The sequence below is a fragment of the Sapajus apella genome, unplaced genomic scaffold, assembly GCF_009761245.1.
Source record: "Sapajus apella isolate SASKATOON/1434 unplaced genomic scaffold, GSC_monkey_1.0 scaffold184, whole genome shotgun sequence".
NCBI lineage: Eukaryota > Metazoa > Chordata > Mammalia > Primates > Cebidae > Sapajus > Sapajus apella.
The window spans coordinates 257,817-276,093 of NW_022437124.1; the positions used below are offsets into that span (position 1 = coordinate 257,817).

Consider the following 18,277-nt stretch of genomic DNA (forward strand, 5'->3'; position numbering starts at 1 on the left):
AGCAGCCTCCACCCGCAAAAGCCTTCTTTGGGGGTCTGCTTAACACTCTGCGTTAAGGGTGCCACACACTTTCTTGGGCCTCTCGGCTGCCGGGACAGCTGTCTTGGGCATGCCTGCAGCTGCTCTTTTTGCCTTGGTTTTAGTTTTCTCATAGACCGCCTTGTTTAGCTGGAACGAACCCGAGGCGCTGTTCTTAGCACGAAGCTACCCTTGTTCGTTTTCAAGGCCCACCTTTATTCAAATAATTTTAAATTTTATTTTTAGGGATGGGGTCGCTCACTGCTATCCACGCTGGTCTCTGACTAGTCAGCTTGGCCGTGCGCGGTGGCTCACGCCTGTAATTCCAGCATTTTGGGATGCATAGGCGGGTGGATCACGTAAGGTCAAGAGTTCCAGACCGGCGTGCCCAAGACACTGAAACTTCCTCTGTTCTAAAAATACAAAAATTAGCCGGGTGTCGTGGCACGCATCTGTAGTCCCAGCTGCTCGGAATGCTAAGGCAGGAGAAGGGCTCGAACACGAGAGGCGGAGGTTGCAGTGAACTGAAGTCGTGCCACTGCACTCGAACCAGGGCAGCAGAGCTAGACTCCAACAACACGAAAAACAACACCGCTAAAAACAATTCCTCAGCTTAAGTGATCCTCCAGCCTTGGCCTCCCAAAATGCTGGGATTACATGTGTAGGCCATCGTGCCGGGCAAGGCCGGGTTTACTGCGGCCGCTCTTCACATTGTAGCCGCCAACACCTTGAGTGAGGCCACAGACCATCCTCTGCGCTTCTTGGAGGCAGCTAAGTCGATAGTGATGGGTCAGATAGAGGTGGCCTGGACGTCTTGCGCTTCACGGCACCTTCGGACTTGCAAAACTTTTTCTTTACTTCAGTCGTTGACTTGGGAGACAGACCAGAAATCACGGCATAAAAAGTTTCGACATAATTGTAGGTTTGGATATCTAACAGTTAAAAAAAAATCAGCCTACAAGTGTGTCAATTATTACGTGTAAGTCACACACAGACAAGCTGGGCGCTCATTGGTTCCCAGCTCAGTCTTTCAGCTTCGTAGCAACGTAGTCTCAACCCTGTCTCTGAATTGTGTTTTTTGGAATTCAGAAAAGCTAAATAGTTTAAATTTTCTGAGGAGGAATTACACCAATTCTATTCTACAATGAACCTGGACGGCTACGGCTTTATGATCTTTGCATTTTTCTTTTTCTAGTTTTTATTAAGGCAGCCTCAGCCTTTATCGAAAGCTCTGACTTTCAGAAATTCACAGTTCAGAGAGACAACTTATTCATTTTAATTTAAAATATAAATTCTTCCATTTGTGTCTCCAATTGCTTGCTGTCATGTAATAGCCTACAGATTTTTGACTTTTCATACATGAAACAACTGCTTGATTTTCACTGAGATTTAACCAGAAAATCTTTTTTATGAGAAGGGTTTTTTTTGTTTTTTAATTTTTGTACAACAGCAGCAATAAGGATATTTAGAACAGCTCTGATAAAATTAGTTGGGGCTGAAATGTTTTATGATGGCTTCTTAAGACTATTTGGAAGTCTAGTTAATTTGGGAGAGTTCAAGTGAATGTTCAACGATTCCCTGGGAAAATGGGAAATACAATGATCAGTGATTCTCCTGGCATTGGGACTGTTTGCATAGCTGCACTCAGGAGAGATCCAAGAAAGGGCATAAAAGACAGAACCGGACTCATTTATGAGTAAAAGCAGTTTAAACAAAAAATTTACTGGGGGAAATTAGTTATTGAAGTGTTCATAGGACTTTGTGTTCAGGGGTCTGTCATGCTTAAGGACAGAGGAAGATAGACTTTCGCAAAGTATTAAAGTACCAGGATCAAGAAATATACACACAAAGACCACACACACAAAACTGTCTTAAGAGAGCAATTTAAAAAGCCATGTTTTATATTCAGTACTACATTTTTTGTTTAAACAATGATATAGGCTTAAAGTGAAAGAAGAACACCTTATGTTCGATATGAGAAGAAAATGGAATGATGGCAAAAAGCGATTTAACTGATTTTTCTCCACTCCTCAGTGTCTTGAACATCTGTTGATCTGGGGAGCATGTACAATTCTATGTCTTACTAAGACTGTGAAGGAGAAACATGCTGGGAACAGATAGAGCAAAGCACAAAAGTTGAGGGTTTCACACTTTTTTATCCCATCAAAATTAACAAACGACTTCATGTAGCAAATTCAACTAGGACATGAACAAATTAATAAATGTCAATAAAAATGAAAATCAGTTCAAATGGTTGGGATGAGATGAGAAATGAGCTAAATATGAATCACATTTACTTTGAGTGTGTATTAACTGTTTCTGGAGCCCATGTATTTCTAATCTTAAAATGGCTTTGACCCACCATATTTGATTTTCCTGAGCACCAACAAAGGAAGAAGTGACTTCTAGCCTTCCAACTGCAGGAATTTTCTAAGGTACTATCCTATTTGCCTTCATGGGTTCTTTAATTACTTTCATGCAAGTAACTGAAGTCTCTCCTTTTCAGGCCTGTCCTCTTGCTTAAGTATCAAACTTGCATTTCAGAATGATTGCTGGATATCTGCTTGTTCATCTTCTATACCAGACTCTCAGTAGAACCATCCTCATCTAAGTAGCTTCTGTCTAAGATTGCAGAATGTTGCCTTGATTGTTCACCTGTATCATACCCTGAATATATCCAACCACATAAAGGAAGCAACCTTTCAAGTGACATCCCTATACATTCTATTCATAACACTATTCTTTTGTGAAGTAACACTTCAATTATTCGCTTTCTTTTGTTGCCAAATCCAATCTGTTACTAATTCTTCTTAAATCCATCTTTCCTTCTTTATTTTCCTTTTCATGGTTGTAATTCTTACTCTTCTATTTCTTCTTTGGACTGCCTATTTTTATAGCCTTCTTAAGGGCCGTTTTCTTCTCTCATCTCTCTGTGCTGTCATTCATCCTCTTCATTGCTTTGGGTGAAATATTCTTCATATGAGCTTCAAATTTACATGCCCCATCTCCTTGTAGCTTTATGGTTTTTTTTTCACTTAAAAACTGTTTTTCTCTATTCTTATAAGCCATGAAGAAAAACCTGGATTCATACAGCTTTAGAATTTAAGAGTAACCTTACTATGGCAATCAAACTCTCTAATATTGTCTTTAAATCAATGATCTGGCAGTGTGGTTTAGTAGAAGCATGGAATTGCAAATATTACGACGTTTATTTGAGTCATGTTTTGCCCTTTGGAGACACGTGATTTTGGTCTAATTATATTACCTTTCAGAGTATCTTTTTTTCATTTTTTATTCTTCCTTTTTCTCACTCCCCAACCCTGTTTTAAACTTCAAACTAATCCAATGACATGCTTTGAAATGTTTCTATTTTTCATTCCCTGTATCTCAAACTGGATGAGATCTCTCCCTGTTTTGAATTCCTACATCAATTTCTCTTTCTTTTCTTTGTTTTTTCTTTCTTTTTCTTTCTTCTTTCTTTCTTTCTTTCTCTTTCTTTCTTTCTGTCTTTCTTTGTTTTTGACTTAATCTCGCTATACTGCCCAGGCTGAAGTGCAGTGGCACAATCTCGGCTCACTGCAACCTCCGCCTTCCAGGTTCAAGGGATTCTTCTGCCTCAGCCTACCAAGTAGCTGGGATTACAGGCAAGCGCTACCACACCCAGTTAATCTTGTTTTTTTTTTTTTTTTTTTGAGACGGAGTTTCGCTCTTGTTACCCAGGCTGGAGTGCAATGGCGCGATCTCGGCTCACCGCAACCTCCGCCTCCTGGGTTCAGGCAATTCTCCTGCCTCAGCCTCCTGAGTAGCTGGGATTACAGGCATGCGCCACGATGCCCAGCTGCTTTTTTGTATTTTTAGTAGAGACGGGGTTTCACCATGTTGACCAGGATGGTCTCGATCTCTTGACCTCGTGATCCACCCGCCTCGGCCTCCCAAAGTGCTGGGATTACAGGCGTGAGCCACCGCGCCCGGCCTGCTAATTTTTGTTATATTTAGTAGAGACTAGAGATGGAGTTTTACCATCTTGGCAAGGTTGGTTTCAAACTCCTTACCTCGTGATCTGCCCGCCTCGGTCTCCCAACGTGCTGGGATTACAGCCGTGAGCCACCACGCCCAGCCCTAGATGGATTTCTTCAAATTCCATGATAATATGTTTCATATTATCTGTATACTTGTCCACTTTCAAATCTTCCTAGTAGTTTACAAATAACTAGAAGGTATAGATTGGTATTGTAGGAATGGCATACAAATGTTTATGTAAAAAAAACTTGCAGAAATACATACAGGGAGTTGTGTGGAAGCACAACAGAACTCAAGTGTCCTTAACCTTCCATTTCTTTATTTTGACTTTAGGGCCACTGCCCAAATGCTTGTTTTCTGCAGCAGTATGTCCTATGCAATACTGTTGACATGGATTTTCATTTTAAATTGAATGACTGGGCGAGGCCTTATACACCACTGAAGATGCAGAGCAATTATGAAATAGGTAACTGGTTCAAGTTTTTGCCATTTAGCTCTAAGTGGCCCATACATACTATGCCTCTCTTAAGAAGGATTTTAGTACTAATTTTGATCTAGATAGAGAATTCATATTTAGCCACCATATTCCTAATTAGGATGAAACAAAGAAATGAAATCACTATGGGGCTTTTTGTTCTTTACACATGTTGTAGAAATAAAACAATTCTAGCAGCAAAATGACCTTTCTCTATCAATATAAAATAAAGAAAAAAGGGTAAGGTATGGTGGCTCACGCCTGTAATCTCAGAACTCTAGGAAGTTGAGGTACGCGGATCACTTATGGTCAGGAGCTCAAGATAAGCTTGGCCAACATGGTAAAACTTAATCTCTACAAAAAATACAGAAATTAGCCGCGCATGGTAGCAGGCTCTTGTAATCCCAGCTACTTCGGAGGCTGATGCAGGAGAACTGTTTGAATCTGGAAATAGGAGGTTGCAGCCAGCAGAGATAACGCCACGGCACTCCAGGCTGGGCGTTAGAGTGAGACTCATTCTCTGAATAAATAAATAAATAAAACACAATGTATTATTGAATAAACACTAAAAGATTTACACACGTAAATGTTTCCAAAGTGAGTACAAAATTAGGAGAAACTCACACACACAGCATAACAGAGGAAAGAGCAATAACTTATTTTGTTTTCTCAAGAGACAGGGGCTATATCTCATGACAACCTCCTGTATATCTTGTGACACTTCTAAATCAATTCCAGAAGTATATTTAATCCTATATAAAGGTTATCTGACCCTGGACCTGGGCCAGGCTGGTCTCAAATTCCTGACCTCAGGTGATCCACCCACTTCCGACTCAAAGTGCTGGGATTACAGGAGTGAACCACTGCGCTCCACCCAGAATAGCAGTTTTAAATGCATTAGATAATATATAGGATTATAAAGTGAAACATTTATATTAATATGCCAATATCAAATTATAAAAAATCTGAATTGGTAAAATCATATGTGCTTTTAAATATTTAATTTTATTTGCTTATTGATTTTGAGACAGAGTCTCACTCTTGGCCAGGCTCGAATGCATTTGTGCTATCTTGGGTCAATGCAGCCTTTGCTTCCCAGGTTCAAGCAATTAGCCACCTGAGTAGCTGGTATTACAGGCCTGCACCAACATGCCTGACAAATTTTTGTCTTTTTAGTGGAGACAGAGTTTCGCCATGTTGGCCAGGCTGGTGTCAAACTCTTGGCCTCAAGTGATCCTCACATCTGGGTCTTTCAAAGAGCTAAGATTTACAGGCAGAAGCCACAACCATATGTGCTTTTTAAATGAATACATTAAATAATAATCTACCCAGATGAAAGACTTAATATAGTTTAGGAGGATTGAGATTTTTAAATGACATTTTGAGATACTGGTAATGGCAATGTGATACTAATAAAAGCACTTTTCTGCCAGTTCTGCCAATTATACTGTTTGTTTTCTGATTTCATAAATAGAGAAATGCTAAGTTTCCTTTGGAGAATGGTTTAAAAAAATAGTTAACTTTTTTTTTTTTTTTTTTTAAACTCATTCCCAGATCCCCTGAAGCCTGTCTATGCATCCAGGTTTAGAACCTTACTCTGCAATTTGTTCCGATGTACCATGTACTAATTGAACAGCTGTGATAAACTTGGTTCTTTTTACAAGTCATGAAGGAAAAGGCAAATATTCCACCCAAAGCACCTGGACATTTTTATGGGGATTAATTATGAGTTAAGTCTTTATTTTGAGGAGATCCCAAAATTAGATTTTAGCAAATTAGGATACTCTCCCTCATCCCTTTAAAAGGGTGAACCTTTGAATAGGAATTGAGAGCAGCCACAGTTTTGTAACATAGCATAAGTAATGTTTAGTGATTGCTTATTCAGAATCTAGATGTGATCCTAAGCATTTTAATAGGATTATCTCTTTTCAACTTACAAAATACTTAAAATTCACCTGTTAAAATACATTTAAAAGAAACTTAGTATAGCTTGCCCAAGGTCACCCCACAGCCTGTACGTGAAGTACGCTGTTTCAATAGTTTCCCTGGATTCTATGATGCCAATTTGCTGCCGCCTTAATAGAATGTGGTGAATGATAGATACAGTGCTAGCTACAATTTGTCCATGATTAAAGATCTCTAAATGTGCAACTTTCATATACTTTTAGTTCCCTCAGTAGCACTATCTAGCCTGCATGCCAAAGAGCCCTACTTGGTTAACTAGGCATTAATAAATCAATAAAAGTAATCTCAGATAATAAAGATACGGTTTGCTTAAAATACTTTGAAAGCACCTTGTAAGGGACAACAGTGTGTACTATTTCATATTCTGGGAAAAGTAGGGGAGAACTGTCAAGCATCTTTATTAAAACTTTAAGAACTGGTGACTCAGTTAATGGCTGCAAGTATAGTGTGCAAATACACACACGTATATACCTAGGAGTATTCATTAAATCCCAATAAGGCTCTACTGTTGCCTCAGGTCCCTCCTGGTCTCCTCCAGTCTGAGCAAGGGAGAATTGTTCAGAAGGGCGGGAACTGCCTGTGGTTCCCGCCCCTGCTCTTGAGGTTTTCAAACAGGTCCGTCACGCTATTATAAATACTGCTGAGTGGCTCTGGTAGAGTTACAGTGTTACAAGCTTAGCAGCCTTTCACCATGTCTGGTCGCGGTAAGGGAGGAAAGGGCCTAGGCAAGGGTGGCGCCAAGCGTCATCGTAAGGTATTGCGTGACAATATCCAGGGAATCACCAAGCCCGCCATCCGGCGCTTGGCTCGCCGCGGCGGCGTCAAGCGTATTTCTGGACTCATCTATGAGGAGACTCGCGGAGTGCTAAAGGTTTTCCTGGAAAATGTTATCCGCGATGCTGTCACCTACACGGAACACGCCAAACGCAAGACAGTCACAGCCATGGACGTGGTCTACGCGCTCAAGCGCCAGGGACGCACTCTGTATGGCTTCGGCGGCTGAGTTTAGCGCGACAGTTTTCTACCGCAAAACCAACGGCCCTTTTCAGGGCCACCTACCCACTCAGGAGAAAGAGTAGTAGTCACTGCTTAAAAAATTTATAATTATTTTCACCCTTAATAGCTTCGTATTTTAAGTTCAATTATTTTACTTCTTAGTTTCATATCTTACTGGCCAGTGAGGATGATCCAAGTGTTTTCTGTTTTTTTATTTTCAGACCGTCTCCCTCTGTCGACCTGGCTGGAGTGCAATGGCGCGATCTCGTCGCACTGCAGTCTTGGCCTTCCGGGTTCAAACGATTTTTTTTTGTTCAGCCACTTGGCGTCAACCGGCTTGCGACACGAACGCCGGCTAGTTGTATTTTCTTGTGGAGATGGGTTTTCACCACGTTACCAGGCTGGTCTTGAACTCAAGCTCAGAGATTCCCTCACTTTGGCCTCCGAAAGTTCTAGGATTACAGGCGTGAGCCACCGCTCTTGGCCTGTTTTCTCTTAGTGTAAGAAAACTGATGGCAAACTGCCGTTAACATTCTGCATGGCTATCAGAGAAACAAAGTAGCAAAAACTAGCTGAGAAACAAGTTAGCAAAAGCTGTACTACAGAAGGCAAGCAGTAAAGGCTGATGATGCTGTGAGGAATAGCTAAGAAAATGGATTTAGTTCCTACCAAGGTATTGTTACATGAGAGGCCTCTTAATTTTGTCCTGAGACTCTGCGCTGTTCTTTTATTGGCCATCTGGGTAAATATATCTAATAAGGCCTATGTATTTAGCAGAGGTCATTAAGCATAAGTATTTACTGGAGATCACCTATAAAGTCTTGAAGAATCATCTTCAATACACATTTTGAGGTTTGGAGAAACCTTGTACAGAAGAATGCTTATTTGAAATGTATAACATCTTTGGTTAATTACCTACTTTGTGCCTCTGTTTCTTCACAATAGTACTACTACTTAGTTTACAGATTTTGGGGTGAAGAAAGATAAAATGTTTCTTAAGCATTTTTGTTTTCTTTCAAAGTCCAGTTTCCAGACTTATGTTAAGCATTTTTACAAGTTCATAACGTGGTACTCTATATTTTGGCTATTTTTATTATTGCTAATACTATTATACTTATTTCTCATGACAGAGAGGCTCAGAGAAAAAGAAGGTGGTATTTTTTTTTTTTTCTTAAGGAGGTGGTATTTGAACCATGAAAGTCTATACTTTATGATACTGCACTGTCATTTTTTGTCTTTGTGGTCTGTGGCAAGTTACTAATCACCCTTCCTTTATCTGTAATGTGTGGGAAACTATACTTTTGTGAGGACTGAGTGAGACAATGTATGATAAATAATATGACAGCTTTACATATTCAACAAATATAAGCTTACATGTATTTTTAAAATGTGCTATAACAAGATGTCTTAGAAAATAAAAGATAATTTTTAAAAGGTTGCAAGTGTATTACATTTTTTTTTAACATAAACATCAAAGCTGAATTCCAGATAACAAAATAAAACACTGTTTTGAAAGATCACTGACAACACTTAAAAGTACTGCTGAACACTCAGGCCTGTCCTCTTACTCCCCTTTCCACAATTCCTAGGAAAATGAATTTGCTTGATTCAGCTGGGCTGATTCCTGGATCCATCAAGAGTGATGGCTGAAGAGATAACTGACAGCATAATGTAACTACGTGAGGCTCAGCCCTTAATGGGCTTTTCCCAGGAAAAATAGAATTATTCTGCATCCAGAAGTTATCCCGGATGGTCCCTGGGGTGCCCTCCACAACCATATTCCCAGTGATGTCCATTTGCCATATCCAAAACTCATGTTGTCTGTTCTCATTCTACTATATAACAGACCTGGACACCACATTCTTTTTGTTTTTTTGAGATGGAATCTCTCTCTTGCCCAGGCTAGAGTGCAGTGGCACAATCTCTGCTTGCTGCAACCTGTGCTTCCTGGGTTCAAACGATTCTACTGCCTCAGCCTCCCCAGTAGCTTCCGGATTACAAGACTGCACCACAACGCCCGGCTAACTTTTGTATTTTTGGTAGAGATGTGGTTTCGCCATGTTGGCCAGGCTGGTCTCAAACTCCTAACGGACTTCAAGTGATCCGCCTGCCTTGGCCTCCCAAAGAGATGCGATTACAGGTGTCAACCAGCATGCCAGTCTCGACATCTTCTCTGAAACTATTTATTCTCTAGACTTCTGCTGGTTTTATTCCAAACTTACTTACCAGTATTTAGTTTGGGTGTTTTTTTGTTTGTTTGTTTCTTTCTTTTTTTAGACTGAGTCTCTGCTTCCCAGGCTGGAGTGCAGTGGTGCGCTCTCGGCTCACTGCAACCTATGCCTCCTGGGTTCAAGAGATTCTATTCTTCTGCCTCAGCCTCCCAAATAGGTGGGACTACAGGCCTGCGCCACTATACCCGGCTAATTTTTGTATTTTTAATAGAGGCGGGGTTTTGCCATGTTGGTCAGGATGGTCTTGAAATACCGACCGCAGGTGATCCTCCCTTCTCGGCCTCCCAAAGTGCTGGAACTACAGGCATGAGCCACCATGCCCAATGTATTGTCTCTCTTCTTTCACTAGGATATCAGCCTCAGGAGAACAGTCCTCTTTCTGGCTCACTGAAGTATATCAATGCCTGGCAGAGGGAATGCAACCAGTCTCTAATTAAATACTGAATGAAATCCCTTCAACTACTCTGATTTTACAAAATCCGTATATTTTTAAGGATTTAAATAGGAGAAACGAAGTTACCTTTACATAGAGCAAAACTATCAAAAATTACCGTGGCATCTTAGATGCTATCTAGAGATACTTCATAAAATATTGAAACCAAAGCTTAATAAAGCCACCAGCCCACACAATGCCTTAAGTTTCAAAACATGTCTATTTCAGCTGCAAGAGTTTGCAGTAACTTCATATGCCCGTACATAGCTCTGATTGTGAAAAGGTTGAGTGGCTCTGAAAAGAGCCTTTGGGTTTCCTAAACTAACGTAGTCGGCAGAGCTACGTTTACTTGGAGCTGGTGTACTTGGTGACGGCCTTAGTGCCCTCCGACACGGCGTGCTTGGCCAGCTCCCCGGGCAGCAGCAGGCGCACGGCCGTCTGGATCTCCCTGGAGGTGATGGTCGAGCGCTTGTTGTAATGCGCCAGGCGGGAAGCCTCGCCCGCGATGCGCTCGAAGATGTCGTTGACGAAGGAGTTCATGATGCCCATGGCCTTGGAGGAGATGCCGGTATCGGGGTGCACCTGCTTCAGCACCTTGTACACGTACACGGAGTAGCTCTCCTTGCGGCTGCGCTTGCGCTTCTTGCCGTCCTTCTTCTGCGCCTTGGTCACCGCCTTCTTGGAGCCCTTCTTCGGGGCGGGAGCGGACTTCGCTGGCTCAGGCATGTTAACGTCGCTGCTCTGCAGCTAGGAACCAAAATGAAGCCTACAGCTCATGATCCTCCGTATTTGTAGTCACCCTTATGTAAATGAAGATTTAGTTTCTCTATCTCTGATTCGTTCTTTAGTCGTGAAGTCTGCATGCAAATGAAGGAGCTTTGGTCTACTCTCCCATTGGTCATATCCTGAGAGCAGTTTTCGAGCACGGGCCACCTAATTAACATTTTATATAACAAGTTCCTATTATTGCAAAGAATTCAGATTAGTTTTCTATTTACTTTAAAAACTAGAAGTTGCTATCCTGTATGCTTTTAAATACCAGGGAGGCAAAGCTCGTGGCGCAGTTACCTCTCTGAAATGTAAGGCCCCTTTAAAAGCTCCTGGAAAAGCGATGCCTGATTCTAGACCTGCAGGGGAGACCGGAAGAAAAGCGAGCCAGGCGACCGGCAATCACCCACACAATCCCGAGAACAGTGTTTCTTTTTTACAGAGTGCCCAAACACATTTTGGAAATAAAGAGCAGGCAATAAAGCTCCAGAGAGAAGCAAAAACAACTAAAAAGTAAATAGCATCTCTTGAAGAGCTTGAAGAAGACGGGAAATAATGGCATCCTTGAAGAAGAGGGGAAAGAATGTCGTAGCCAACAGGTCCACAGTCTTAATGGAAAAGCAAGTCACACCTAGTTTAGCCCTACAGCAAGGTTCAGAAATAAATATTCAGTCTACTGAAAAAATAAAAAAATAAAAAAAATGAAACAGCCTGCTATTTAACAAACAGCCCTACTTTCAATTTATTATCTTTGGCTAAAGCCCGCTGCCTAGCTAACTGTTCACTACCTGTCCTTCTTAAATTCGACTGTTCTTCTTAAGCCTTCCCTCCTTCACCCCTCGCTCCCCAACCCCCAGCCCATCTCCCCTCTTGCGACCATTCCCACTTCCAGGGCCCTAAGTCTCCAGGCATGAAGGTGCTGCACAAAAAATATTGCACTCCATCGGGTAGCATCTAAACAAAAGTGTACTCTGAATTTATTGTGTCTTATCTTTGTTTCACATAACAATTTTTTTCTCACTTCCTTGATGAGAAAATCTTAAGACCTGTTTAACGCTTTTTAAAAATTTCCAATTTAGCTAATGTAGCAGTGTTCATAGAAATAGCTAATGTGCTCCCTTTGTATTTATTTAATCCTAAAAATCTTGGGCCTGGTGCAATGACCCACGCCAGAAATTCCAGCACTTCGGGAGGCGGAGGCGGGTGGATCATGTGAAGTCAGGAGTTCGAGACCAGCCTGTTCAACATGGTGAAACTCGTCTATTAAATATAAAAAATTAGTTGGATGTGGTGGTGAATGCCTGTAATCCCAGCTACTTGGGAGGCTGAAGCAGAAGTATGTTTTGAACCTGCAACGCAGAGGTTGCATTGAGGAGAGATTGTGCCATTGCACTCCACTCCAGCCTGGGCAACAAGAGCAAAACTCCTACCAAAAATAATAATAATAATAAAAAAGAAGGGCCTGGCGTGGTGGCTCATGCCTGTAATCCAAGCACTTTGGAGGCCAAAGGGGGCGGATCACCTGAGGTCGGGAGTTGAAGACCAGCCTGACCAACATGGTGAAACGCCGTCTTAGAAAACAAAACCAAACCTTATGTCGTGAATATTACTTTTTCCCCCATTTAACAGAAAGGGAAGTTGCAGATTGTAGATTGTAACTGCAAATTAGAGCACCTAAGGTGCAGCATCTTCTCCCAAACCCCATCACTTGTAAGAGGTGGAACCAGAACGATGATTTAGGTAGAGTCTGCTTGGATTTAGTCCGTTAGAAGAAATTCCCACCTATCTTGGTGGGCTGTTACCAAAAGAGAAAAATGCTTCTTGTTCTTCTCATGTTAAAAGCATGGAAAATGGAGCAGTTGTTCAATGACTCGAAGTTGTCTGACAAAAAAACAAACAAACAAAGCTGATTCTATGGTATATCTAGTCAGTAGAGAAAGAGGAAAAAGATGAATGAGACAAAATTTAAACTGTATTAAGGGAAAAGTGGCAGAGGGAGAGAGAGGAAAAAAAAACCAGACAAAATGGAGGGAGAGGCAGAGGTGAAGAGTAGGATAAAAAGATAAAGAAATTCACCTAAAGAGGATGAACTAGTATGTTGGAGAGACACAAAATGTACGTACACAAAGAAAACCACGGAGAGAAGTCCAGTGATACAATCTGCAACTACAAGAAGTAAAAGAAAGAAAAGTGCAGATGAAGACCTTTAACTACATCCAAAATATGCATATTAGATACTCAACTGAATACATTGGATTGAGACGGTTAAATGATTTTCATGAGGAAGGTAACATTGCCATTTTCGATTTTTGAAATTCCTGCTAAAGACTACAATTTCTGAACTTTTATATCTATATGAATAAAATGGTGAAGCGGCACATAAGAAAAAGATATACGAAATTTTTAAAATGACAACTGTTAGTAGTGGCACTGAGATTTCTTGTTTCTGATTCAGATCTCAAGAGAGTTTTAACCTATATATGTAGGAGGTCCAGTTAATTACTAATATAAAATGACAAAAGATATATATATATACTTTTTTTTTTTAATTTAAAATTTGTTTAGATCAGGCACAGTGTCTCAGATCTGTAATCCCAGCAATTTGGGAGGCCAAGGCAGATGGATCACTTGAGACTCAGTAGTTTGAGAGCAGAGTGGCCAATATGGTGATATACCCTGTCTCTACTAAAAATACCAAAATACTAAGAATACCAGGTGTGTTGACACATGCCTTCTACTATTAGCCACTTGGTGGCTGACGCAGGAGAATCCCTTGAACCAGGAGGAGGAGGTTGCAGTGAGCCGAGATCTCACCTCTTTACCCTTCCCTGGGAGACAGAGTGAGGACTATCTAAAAAAAAAAAAAAAAAAAAAAAAAAATGTTTTTAGAGAAGAAGATCTCACGACATTGCCCAGGCTGATCTCAAACTCCTGGCTGGAAGCAATCCTCCCATCTTACCCTCCATAGTCAGTGAAATTACAGGTATGAGACACCAAGCCTGGCTGTACACTTTTGTTTTAATCGATGTTTATTTTTGTTTTTTGTTTGTTTGGTTTTGGTTTTTCTTAAACATCTAAGAATGGATCTATAAAGTGTAAGTAAGTCATTTCATTTTGCCTATTTTTATCTTCACATGAATGGAATCACAAACCGTTTATAATTTTATGATGCTTTTTTTTAATGATGCTTTTTTTAATGATGCTTTTTTTTAATGATGCTTTTTTTTAATGATGCTTTTTATCCAAATCCATGTTTTTGAGATTCATGCATGTTCGTATGTTATTCCAGTACCATCATTTTATTTTATATTGCTAAATATACAGTAACATTGGTATACTCACTCAATTTATTGTAATAGACCTTCATATTGTGTCTATCTGGGATTATCGAGGACATTACTTCTGTGAACTTCCTTGCACATGTTTCCTGGTGTAGATGTGCACAAATTTCTCTAGCATGTATGTACCAAGGTGAGAGGCTGGTTGAGACACTCACATAGAGCTGCTTAGGGTCAAGATACATCAATAGATCTAGAGCTCAAGGCTGAAGCCTGGCATAGAAAAATGGCAGGCCACTCTGCCACCCCCCCAACACTTAATGTCTTTCCAAGGTTTAAGTAATTGTTTCTTACCATCATAAACACTGACCATATAAAAACATCTGGATGGAGAGAACCATTTTCCATTTCCTATTTCTCACGAGGTAATATTTTTTTTTCAACTTCTGAGTTCCTTTCTCTTTCTCCCCCTCTTCCCCTCCCCTCCCCATCCCTTCCTTCCCCTTTCCTCCTTTTCCTTCCCCCCCCTTCTGTTTCCCTTCCCTTTCCTCCTTTCCATTTTTTTTTTTTTTTTTGAGACAGTCTTTTGCTGCATTGCTCACGTTGAAGTGCAGTGGTGTGATCATAGCTCACTGCAGCGTTGAACACCTGGGCTCAAGCAATCCTAGGCCTGAGCCTCCAAAGCAGCTAGGACTGCAGGCATGCAGCACAATGCCCTGCTTATGAGATATTTTCTTGTTAGAAATGTCTTCAGAGCTGTTGCCTGTAATCCCAGCACTTTGGGAGACGGAGATAGGCAGAACACCTCAGGTCAGGCGTTTGAGACCAGCCACTGGTCAACATCGCAAAACCCTGTCTCTACTAAAAATACAAAAATTAGCCAGGCATGGTGGTGTGCGCCTGTAATTCCAGCTACTTAAGAGATTTAGGCAGGAGAATTGCTTGAACAATTTTTTTTGAAAACACACACAGAGAGAGAGAGAGAGAAAATGTCACCGGAACTTTATTGTGAAGCAAATTGGAATTGGAAGAGTGAACCCTTATGGAGCCTGGGATGGCGAAACTTTGTTTTTTTCTCTTTTTTGTTTTCTTTTTTGAGACAGAGTCTCTCTAGCTCTATGGCCAGGCTGGAATTCAGTGGTGTGATCTCAGCTCACTGCAACCTCCTCCTGGGTTTAAGTGAGTCTCCTGCCTCAGCCTCCCAAGTAGCTGGAACTACAGGTGTGTGCCACCACACTCAGCTAATTTTTGTATTTTTAGTAGAGATGGGGTTTCACCATGTTGCCCAAGATGGTCTCGATCTCTTGACTTCATGATCTGACTAACTCGGCCTCCCAAAGAGTAAACCTTTCTTATAGAAAAATCTTTATGTTGGTTCATGCCTGTAATCCTAGCACTTTGGGAGTTTAAAAAGCAACTTCTGACTCCCACGTTGAAGTGATTCTCATGCCTCGGTCTCTTGAGTAGCTAGGATTACAGGCATGAGCCACCACCCCTGGCAGGGCTTTATTAATCTTTTAAAGTTATTTTGATTGCAACTGATGATAAGATCTTTTAAAAAATCCTATGAATTAAATCTGTTCATTTTCATGGAAATTATGTAGAGATGGATTAGTAAATTTAAAAAATCTTATTAGTTGCCTTTATTGATAAGATAAATCGCATGTAATTCTTTTTTAAATAATTAAATTAAGGCACAGATTAAACCATCAGTAATCACAATTTTCAGCCAGGCATGGTGGCTCATGCCTGTAATCCCAGCACTTTGGAAGGCAGAGAGACAGCTGGATCACCTGAGGTCAGGAGTTCGATACTAGCGTGGCCAACATAGTGAAACCCTGTCTCTACTAAAAAATCCAAAAATTTGCTGGATATGGTGGCACACACCCGTTGTCCCAGCTACTCAGGAGACTGAGGCAAGAGAATCACGTGAACCCTGGTGGCAGAGCTTGGCGGTGAGCCGAGATTGTACTTCAGCCTGGGTTACAGAGCGAGACTCTGTCTCTATTAAATAAATAAATAAATTGTGCACATTAAGGTAGGTTTTGGTTGTTTAAGTTAGAGAAAAGAAGCAAAATGAATGACAACCCTACAGAAATGTAAGACCCAATAGGGCAGGAATTTTTGCTTGTTTTGCCCATTGACGTATATCTAGCACTTAGCAGAGTGCCTGGCACATAATACCTTCACATAAACATGTGAAAGATGGCAGAATATTCCACATTAAAATACACCATTCGGCATAAGGATTATTTTGAGCTAAAGGGACTTAAAAACAGCAGATACAAGAGGGGTGCTCTGATCTCCCGTTTTCCTTCTTAAAAGTAGGAGATAGAACCTCCCTATAGATGATGTCTTCCCTATACCAGAAGTAAAGGAACATTCTCATTTCCAGAAATGGAGAGTCAAAGCCAAGAAAAACCTGTTTTAATAAACCTTATTAAGCAAACCCTTACATTCTTAATTATTTTTCCAGCATTGACTGCCTTAGGCCAAGCCCCTTTGTCTTGTCATGTTTTCATTATTTACAATTTTGCCCAATTCAGTATGTAAGTTTAACCACTTCTCTGGGTTTTTATTCTTTTTCAGTTATATACCTAAAGTAACAGAGGTTGGATTTTTTACGTAATTAACACTGTGTTACGTCATCTTTCTAATTGACAAGAGTCTTTCTAATATATATTGCTATTAGTTTTTCAGCCACCAAAGTTAGATGATAAGCACTTATTAATCTTTTGAGGGGCCCAACTCAGGCGTTTATCAGGAACTCAGTCTTGACATAATAGCATCAATTATTTCATGACGGCAGAGCTCTCATGACTTAATCATCTCCTAAAGATCTCACCTCTCAATACTCTTGCACTAGGGATTAAGCTTCCAGCACATGAACTTTTCAGACATATTTATAACATAGCAGCCTGTGTTTAGCATTGTTAGAGGTCACAAAAGGAGGAACCCATGAGATTTAAATCATATATGATGAAGGGTGGTTTTTGTAGTAAGCCATTCTCGGAACAAAAGAAGGTGGGAGAATTTCTTTAACCATTGCTGTTTTCTGATTACAGACCTCAGATAAAGGTCGATAAGCCACTGAACACTGCCTGTATTGGTAAAATTAAAATGAAAAATAATAATGTTGACATTATCAGTTGCAATCAATGAGATATTATTTAAGTTTCACTGGGTCTGATATTTAACCAAAATAAAAATGTAAAAGGTTAGATGCATTTGACTTTAATATAATCAGAAATTACTGACATATATTACTCAAAGCAGTATATATTGGATACCATGAAAATTCCCTGTGTAGTCACACTTTCTGAATCCTAATTGCTCTAAACTGTTCTGAGGTAGTAATCATTTGACAATGAACGGAAGGGTATTACCTGGACCACAGGATCATTAGTTTAAAAACAAAATTGGCTAATGTGCTTACAAATAAGTAGATTTCCCTGATAGACATTCTTCCCATAAAAATTCTCTTTAGCTCCAAGAACAGTGATTTTCTTTCTTTTTTTTTTTTTTTTGAGACGGAGTTTCACTCATGTTACCCAGGCTGGAGTGCAATGGCGCGATCTCGGCTCACCGCAACCTCCGCCTCCTGGGTTCAGACAATTCTTCTGCCTCAGCCTCCTGAGTAGCTGGGATTACAGGCACGTGCCACCATGCCCAGCTAATGTTTTGTATTTTTAGTAGAGACAGGGTTTCACCATGTTGACCAGGATGGTCTCGATCTCTTGACCTCGTGATCCACCCGCCTCGGCCTCCCACAGTGCTGGGATTACAGGCTTGAGCCACCGCGCCCGGCAGAACAGTGATTTTCTTTTTCAGGTTTACATACAATAAAACTCCAAAATAATGCAAGTTATTAAATTAAATGAAATGCATTTCAAGGTATTTTGCTATATGGTTGTGATCTCATGGATGTTTTATAGGTTTTCTTTTGCCTTTCTTTAAAAAAAAAAAAAAAAGGCATGTGTCAGTTTTTGAACATGAACAATATTTTATCTTTTTACAATATTTTTAAAATTGGAGCAAAGAATGTATGTAATAACATGCCTTAGAAAGTGCTCCTGTTATTTGGGTCTGAAAA

At 40.4% G+C, this 18,277-nt stretch overlaps 3 protein-coding genes across 3 annotated transcripts in view; 2 read left to right on the forward strand and 1 right to left on the reverse strand.

Moving 5' to 3' along the window:
* Positions 1 to 488, forward strand: part of LOC116543198 (histone H2B type 1) — a 21,644-nt gene extending 21,156 nt beyond the window's left edge. Inside the window, exon 3 of the mRNA XM_032268609.1 lies at positions 477 to 488. The gene's annotated coding sequence lies outside the window, so the exon portion shown is untranslated. The remainder of the gene's footprint in view (positions 1 to 476) is intronic.
* Positions 1 to 10,888, reverse strand: part of LOC116543190 (histone H2B type 1-like) — a 14,544-nt gene extending 3,656 nt beyond the window's left edge. The window contains exon 1 of the mRNA XM_032268598.1: positions 10,488 to 10,888. Coding sequence (XP_032124489.1) covers positions 10,488 to 10,864 — 377 coding nt within the window. The 5' untranslated portion in view covers positions 10,865 to 10,888. The remainder of the gene's footprint in view (positions 1 to 10,487) is intronic.
* LOC116543205 (histone H4) lies at positions 7,127 to 7,659 on the forward strand. The gene has a single exon (XM_032268619.1). The coding sequence runs from the start codon at positions 7,170 to 7,172 to the stop codon at positions 7,479 to 7,481; it is 312 nt and encodes a 103-aa protein (XP_032124510.1). The 5' UTR covers positions 7,127 to 7,169; the 3' UTR covers positions 7,482 to 7,659.
* Positions 10,889 to 18,277: the final 7,389 nt, after the last annotated feature.